We start from the raw sequence: 7,438 nt of genomic DNA on the forward strand, positions 1-7,438 counted from the left end.
ATTCATCCTCGGATGTGTTTACACAGTTTCGACACAACACGCGCCAGCCGACACACACACACACACACTCGAAACAAACTTTGTGGGGGTCACACAGTTAATGTTTTGGGCTTGCCACACAACGACAATAGAGTTCAGGGGCCAATGAATAGGCCCATAAAAATAAAAACCGACGAGTTTGGAGTCGCGTAATGAGGGCCGACCTACTCCTCCCACCCGGGGCCCATGACACACAGAGAGACCGCGCCCTATTCACTATTTTTCGTATTCCACTTTGATCGGGTTCAGCCAAAAGTGAAAAACACATTAAAATTCTTCGCGCTGTGCAATATTCAAGGGAAACGCGAACGCAGCCAAACACGCGCTAGTTGTCCGATGACAGTTTGCGGTGCGTGCGAATTTTGAAATTCTTTTCTTAAAAAAGCTTTGAACAACCCCCCCAAAAAAAACAAAGTTTAAAGGAGAAAAGAAGAGATTTTGATTTTCGAATAATGTTTTTATCGGGCTCTTTTTGTTTGTTATATCGACTGAGAAATATAGATATAGTACAGGGAGGCCCGATTGACTCGCTACAACAATCTAACAAGCTAAACACACAGCCAGACTTTTTTGTTTTTTTTTTTAGCGGGAACTCAAATGTTATCGCTGGCTTGTTTTTATTTTTTTAGATATTACATGATGACTGCAGTTGCGGCGAGATCTGTTAACTTTTCAATTGGTTGTTACATTTCTTACGCCAGAGGAAATGAACAATTGAAAGAGAACTGACCCGACGACGCTGTGTAAATTATAACGCACGATGTTTTTAGTAGAATCGGTAATTCCGCTTAACTTGAGAAACACATGTAGAACAAGGAAAAGAGAGAATGAAAACAGAATCTTACTACCCTGCTGTCGGACGAGATTACGGAGAGTCGCGAGACTTTTTTTTTAAAAATCGAATACAAAGTTTTAAATGAGAAGAAGAGAGAGAGATAAGTCTACAAGGTGACAAAAAACAGGTTACACGAATTGTAGTCGTATATGTACAATGAAAAGAAGAAAAAAACCCTGAGGTAAACCTTTTAGCCATTCGCAGGAGGAGCTGAAGGTGTGTAAACGACGAAGAGAAAGAAGCGAAGGATTCAATTGTCTTACAAAATCTTTCTGGTTGTTTGGAGGTATAGTTGTGATTATTTCCGCAACGCACTTTTTCGTTTTGTATAACAATTTTGAACTCGACTTGACTTGACCCTTATTTTTTTTCGCCCCCTTTCGACTATTTAAAATTAGAGATTGGTGAGACCGTAGTCGGGTTTAATGTTTAGAATTCCGCAATCCTGAAACGTGGGCGTCTCGTTGGATCTGGGCGGATTGGACGATTGCGAATTACCGGTGGGGGTCGGCGTGCTGGTGGTCGTCGTGTTATTGGCCGCCGTCGTGATGATGGGCACGCCGGTGGCTGTCGTCGTGACTCCGGCCGGATTGGTCTTCCGGCGGACATTTTTCGTGTTTGGCAATTTGTTGTCCTTTTTCCACTTCATGCGCCGGTTTTGGAACCAGATTTTAATTTGGCGCTCGGACAGGCAGAGGCTGTGGGCGATTTCGATCCGACGGCGCCGCGTCAGGTAGCGATTGAAGTGGAATTCTTTTTCCAGCTCGAGAATCTGGTGGCGAGTGTAGGCTGTTCGCTGTCGTTTGGGTTCCATTCCCGGCGTGAATCCTCCGTTGGCTAGGAAACCATCAGACAACGATGCTATATGAAACACAGGCAAATAGTGTGTGATACAGTTCTATTCGGAATCGTGCAGGAATTTAATAATTTATCTTATCACTAGAGATGTAATAAATATTTTGATTGAAAACTCTTTTTAGGCCTAATTATGGTTTTAAAAACAAACACATAATTGGGTCTGTAAATTTGAATTTTTTGAAGTGGTATAAAAAGGATGGCAATAACTTACGTGCTCCAGCGACGTGAATCTTTTTCATCCACGGGTAAATGACGGGATTGTGAGAGTCGTCGGACATGTCGGACCCGTCATCGCAATCGGATTCGGGGCTATTGGGCGTCGGTGGCTGGCACAATTGCAGGGCGTTATTCTGTTGCTGCTGGATCTGCGTCTGTGTTTGCAGCTGTTGCTGCTGGCCGTTGGCCTGCTGGGCAGCCACCATAGAGCCGAGATGGGACAGCTGGTCATGCTGCATCAATGCCTGTGAAACGACACCACCACCGCCGACGACACCGTGACTTTGCTGTTGTTGTTGTTGTTGCTGCTGTTGTAAATGACTGGAATTGAGTTGTTGCTGGTGAAGAGGTTGTTGCTGCTGCTGCTGGACGTGTTGGTGCTGAAGCTGAAGCTGCTGGTGTCCAAGGGTCTGCTGTTGTTGGGCCGCGAGCTGCTGGGACGGGCAGGTCACCATGGACGTCAACGAAGGCGTCGGCGAGGGAGCGGGCGATCGTTGAATCATTCCCGGACTCTGCTGATGTTGCTGTTGCGGCTGGTGCTGATGGTGATGGCCTAAAGTCGGGGCGACATGCCCAGTCATGGGCACTTGGACTTGCTGGCCAGTGCCAGCGATTCCGCACGCTCCGTTGGCTCCGTAGGCTCCTCCGCCGTGATATCCGCCAGCGCTGACAACCGCTCCCCCGTGACTGGGATGCTGGCCGTAATAGCCCATGGAAGCGGCCGAGGTGACTGACGACGGATGAGTTACGTTGTGGTGGTGATGCGTGTGGTGCCCGTGGTAGCCGTGGTAGTGCTGGACTTGGTGGTGAGGCACATAGTAGTCACTGGACACGGCCGCCGGAATGTAACTGCTCTGACTGTACTCCTCACTCGGCGGGAACTTTGGGTCGACGACGTACTGCGACGACCCGGAGTTCATCAAGAACGAACTCATGGCGATCATCAATTCTACCTTCCACTGATTGACACAAGGAGATGATGATGATTATCTTGATGACTGGGACTCTTTGTGTGTCAATACGAAATTGAGTCGTCACTATTTTTTAATTGATTTTCGTGACGAAACTAACCAATAACTCATGTGATTCGGAGGCGACGGCCACTCACTAGTAACTAACTCTGATGTCTTGTCTGTGTTTCACTCTTCACTCGATTGTGTGTGTCCGCGCTCTTCTTGTTCCTCGCAGCCGGCCCGCGTTGCTGGTTGATGTCTTGTGCTTATAGTGCCCAGTGCCAGTGCCAGAGAGTCGATGCGGACTGGAGCAAATAACTGGCGGGGGGCTCCACCTCCCGTTGGGGGAAGGACGAGCCACGTGACCTCGGCCCTGTCGACCAATCGCCGATGTCCTCGACTTCTCTCTACGCTCTTAACTCACACGGGGTAGCGGGTGTGTCGGGGTAGGGGAGGGAGAGAGAGTGGGAGGGAACACTGGAAAAGAGGAGCCCTGGTGTGGTGGTAGTGATCCAAAAAGAACTTTTCCCCCAACCCGGCGCAGCCGGCGGCGGATGTGATCGATGATTTGCTCAGAGAAAGTCCTTACACACACACACACACAAGTTGGGCACATGCGCCTCTAGCGGCTGATGTCTTCCGAAAGTGGACCCCGAGTCTTATAGTCTAAAGTTCAAGCGAAATGGAAATCTTGTTGAAAGTTGAATGAATTGAAATGATTGTCGAAAAAGTTTCAATAGCGACTGCAGGGGGGCAGAATCTTTTTGTTCCTGGTCGATTTTTTTGTGTGATGAGACGGACGCAGCTGGAGCTGATTGGTTGGGTAATGAGGAGAGTAGTATTACGACCCGCTACGGGTTGATGTTTTGTTTGTTGAGAGCTTTTAGCGCGATGGTCGGTACTGCTGCTGCTGGTGCGCCGGCAGCGTCCGCGATGTCACACGACTTGACACACCCTCGGATGTCTTGGGCGAACATCCACTTTTTCCTCCTCTCCCTTGTCACTTTGTCAGTTGCGCTTCATTCTGACACGAATACTGCCGTGTTTTCTGTCGACACGCACCACGGATCTTTCGCTGACAATGGCAGCTGTGCACTTCTTTTTAACACAAAAATAGAGAGAGAGAGAGAGATGTCTATTTCAATTATCGTGTTTCACCTCTTGTTGTCCGTTTCACCACTACCTACTGTTTTGCCGGACCGAAAAAGGAAATGGATGGACACCGGCAAAATTTCTTCTTTTGTATTTTTGTTCACTCGTTTTTCTTTCGCTCCTATACCGCCGATGGTTAATGGATCGCTCGGACACGAGTGTTTGATGATCGAGAAAGTTTCTTTTTATTTTCTTTTTTTTTTTTTCGGCTGGTCGAGGGCTGACGCTGTTCACTTCAGACCTGGTCGGCGGTGAACGATCGACTAGTCCGGTTCCATGCCAGTGGAAAGAGAGTCGTCTTGGCCCGCTACCGACACCCTCGGAAGATGTTTGTGCCACTCGGTCGGTAGGGAATAGGGGGGTGCCACGGCGCAGCAGCAGCGCAACCCTTTTGGTGTGTGTGTGTGTCTTTGCTGGCCAGCGACAATTCCGGCCCCGGCAACATTGTGGCGCTAATGATGTTGGAAAGGGTGGATGGTTGGAGACAATTTCCACGACGATGTGGTGCATTGAGAGACAAGGTGGAGGAGCACGGAAATACACCAACGAGTCTCCTTGGAAAGTCCTTTCCGGATTTTTGTATTTTTTTTTTTCCTGACCGAGAAACTAGGCGGGATCGGTCGGCAAACGTCATTTGTTTTCAGCTCGACTGGAAAGAACACAATCAACTCTTGTGTGTTTTTGACACTTCCGAAATAATTCTGGTTTCTTTTGGTGGGGGTTTTGCTGTACGGTACCTATCTTTATTTTTGTTTTTCTATTTTTCCTGTTGGGTTTTTATATTTTTTGCGGTACTGGAAACTCACGGGCGGCACGGAAGAAAGGCTGTCCGTTCTGCACCGACTGAATTCCAATTAGTGACTGAGAAACGGTCGGCCCGAGTTTGTCTATTTTCCAGCAACAAAACCTCCTCTATCTTTTCTAGCCGAGACTCTTATCTCTAGGCTCTTTGTCTGTTGTGTGTGTATGTTTCACGCGGTTATTGCCGTGTTATGCCCAGCCGCCACCTTGTTATTCTTCATCCCCTTTATCGTTTCTGCTTTTATCAGTTACTCATTCGATTGGCCATTTTGAATTCGAACGGGAAAACAAGAAAAGCTCGAGAGGGACGATGACGAGTTTGTCGGGGCTTTTGGCCGATTCCACCGTTTTTCGGCAACGCCTCGCATAAATTGATTCAACTTTGTTTTGGGCGTTTTTGACTTAAAAAAGACCGTCCTATTTTTGTATTAAAATCCCTTCCGTATAAAAGTTTTCTTTTCCCCCCACTGGCTGTGAATCCAGTTTTTGGCGAGATGAATAGTGCAGAACTCGCGACGTTCCTCGTCTCTTCCTGAGCCCAGCAACTGATGGCGGACAAATATCCACAAAAAGGGGGAAAGAAAAAGAAGAAAGAAGAAGAAGAAAAAAAGAAAAGAAAGTCAGACAGAAAAGGAAAGAAAGAAAAAGAAAAAAAAAATAAGAGAACGAATGAAAGAAGAGGGGGGCGGCTGTATGCGTTTGCCCGAGCCGAGCGGGTTCTTAAAAAATCCAGCCGCGTCATGCGCCTGGCGTAATGATTAATGATGCCCGCGCCAATGCGCCAAAGAGGAGAGAGATAGAGAGAGAAAGAGAGAACCCCCCGACGCCGTTGTTGTGCCGTTTGCTTTTGCCGAGTTCTATACTACACGCACTGTGTAGCAGCAGCGCCCGATTGATCGAACCGTCCGTCTGTCCGTCTGGTGTTGTTTCTCGTTTATTTTTCAGTCAAGGGCAGACAAACGCTATGAAATATCATCATCATCATATCGCTCCATATACGAAAGGTTAGATAGCCGACTCAAAGGGGTACAGAAAACAATTTTCCTTTTTTTTCTTCTTTTTCATTCGGTTCCCGTTTCTCAACCGGAACCGGAAGCTTATTTCGCCTTTACCCACTTCTCGATACCTGATTGGGAAGGAAATGATTGGCGACCATTTGCCAAACTGCTATGAAGTCTTGACTCGTGCATCGCTGCCGAGGAACTTAATGAACTTTAGTTCAAACTTGATGTGCTGCTGTGCCAATTGGATTGACCCATCATAAAAGTTGCGGCCATATCTCCGAGGTGGGCCTCCCTCGATTTTTGGTTCTTCGGGGTATTTTTTTTAATGATTATTATTATCTTTTGGGGTTGAGACCTAGGAGACGAATGCTAGAAAAGTCGCATCCCTTTAGCAGGAAAAGAATTCCTGGAAATGCTGTGCCAACTGCAGCAGAGACGAATTCCGGCGGAATCGGGTATTATTAAGCGCTGGTAGGGGAAAATTTGCATGAATTTCGGCGATCATTGGACGGCCAAAAGAAGTTGATGGATGCGAGTGGGTCTGCGATAACCGGTAGGACAAAATTTGCGGAACCCCGTCAATTGTTTGAGGATTTTGTACGTCGTCGTGTTGTTGTTGCCTCTTGTTCTCGTTTCCGTCTATTTGCTTTGAACAAGCTGGAAAAAAAGCCCATGATGATGCATGGGGAGGGAAAAAACGGAGAGGCGGTTCAGTCATTTACCGATTTAGAGCGATTTGCGCGCATTTGTTTGGACAGGGAAAGAAGATGGAAGGCTCAGGTTCAAAAGTTTAGCGCGTCGATCGCTGTACATACACGCACAAACAGCTAAGTTTCCTCTTTGCGAACCTTGGGAGCCGTCAAAATATTGACCCTTTTGTGTGATGCATTTGAGCACCTGTAAAGCGAAAGAAAAAGGAAGAAATTTGCTGGTGGCCACCCATGCCTCATCCGTCTTGGTTTTGTAACGGGTCGACGCTTCTGTTCGCCTTCCAGGAGCCAAGCAGATCCGTCTTTTTTGGTGAGACAAGCCCACCCTTTTTAACTCTGTGTGTGCAAGTATGTGCCCAGCACCCACGCATGCTAGCCCCGTCGAAGGGAATATTTGAATTTCCAATTGGTTCCGTCTATACAACAACTACATCCTACAAACTAGACACACCTTATTTGCTGACTTGTTCGCCCTTTTTTGGTGGATCGACCCGATAGGCGAACAAGTTTGAAACACATTCCACAATCTTACAAACACGAGAAGAGAGAAAACACTGCTGTTGATATCATTTTCTATCGGTTAAATACCAACTAATTCTTGTCATTTTAAAGCGCATCTCCGTATTGTTTCTTTTTCTTTTCTATTTTTTTCTTGCTTTTTATTTTTTTTTTCACTCGGTTGCGATCAGAGGTCGGTGGCCGTCACCGAGAAACTGACCGATTGTAAAAACATGGAAAGAAAAGTCGAATTTTGTTTTTATCTCTGCATTGATTATTCCCGAGAGATAAATAGTACTGGAGCTCCCCAGAAATAAAAAAATTTTGGCCACCTCAACTTCAAATGTGCGGTTGTGGTGGTATATAAAAATC

The 7,438-nt window shown here is 46.8% G+C and overlaps 1 protein-coding gene and 1 long non-coding RNA gene across 3 annotated transcripts in view; one reads left to right on the forward strand and one right to left on the reverse strand.

The window, feature by feature from the left end:
• LOC124320491 overlaps nucleotides 1–7,438 on the forward strand; it is a 125,519-nt gene that overhangs the window by 3,084 nt on the left and 114,997 nt on the right. The gene's annotated exons all lie outside the window — the stretch shown is intronic.
• LOC124320350 (homeotic protein deformed-like) lies at nucleotides 579–4,456 on the reverse strand. Of its 2 annotated transcripts, none has more exons than XM_046783200.1 (2): nucleotides 1,944–4,456; nucleotides 579–1,711 (listed from the first exon to the last, which is right to left on the reverse strand). In XM_046783200.1, exons 1-2 carry the CDS (start codon nucleotides 2,890–2,892, stop codon nucleotides 1,269–1,271), a joined length of 1,392 nt encoding a protein of 463 aa, XP_046639156.1. In that variant the 5' UTR covers nucleotides 2,893–4,456; the 3' UTR covers nucleotides 579–1,268. The 2 variants fall into 2 exon arrangements, with proteins under 2 accessions (XP_046639156.1, XP_046639155.1); XM_046783199.1 differs by having other exon boundaries at nucleotides 579–1,735; nucleotides 1,944–4,455.

Source organism: Daphnia pulicaria, chromosome 1 (genome assembly GCF_021234035.1).
Source record: "Daphnia pulicaria isolate SC F1-1A chromosome 1, SC_F0-13Bv2, whole genome shotgun sequence".
Taxonomy (NCBI): Eukaryota; Metazoa; Arthropoda; class Branchiopoda; order Diplostraca; family Daphniidae; genus Daphnia; species Daphnia pulicaria.

Bases quoted from the DNA above. Each gene is read 5' to 3' on its own strand.
- LOC124320350 (XM_046783199.1), bottom strand. From the start codon at position 2,892: ATGATCGCCATGAGTTCGTTCTTGATGAACTCCGGGTCGTCGCAGTAC. The intron at 1,736-1,943 runs GTAAGTTATTGC...TGTTTCATATAG, and splicing joins GATTCACGTCGCTGGAGCAC to CATCGTTGTCTGATGGTTTC.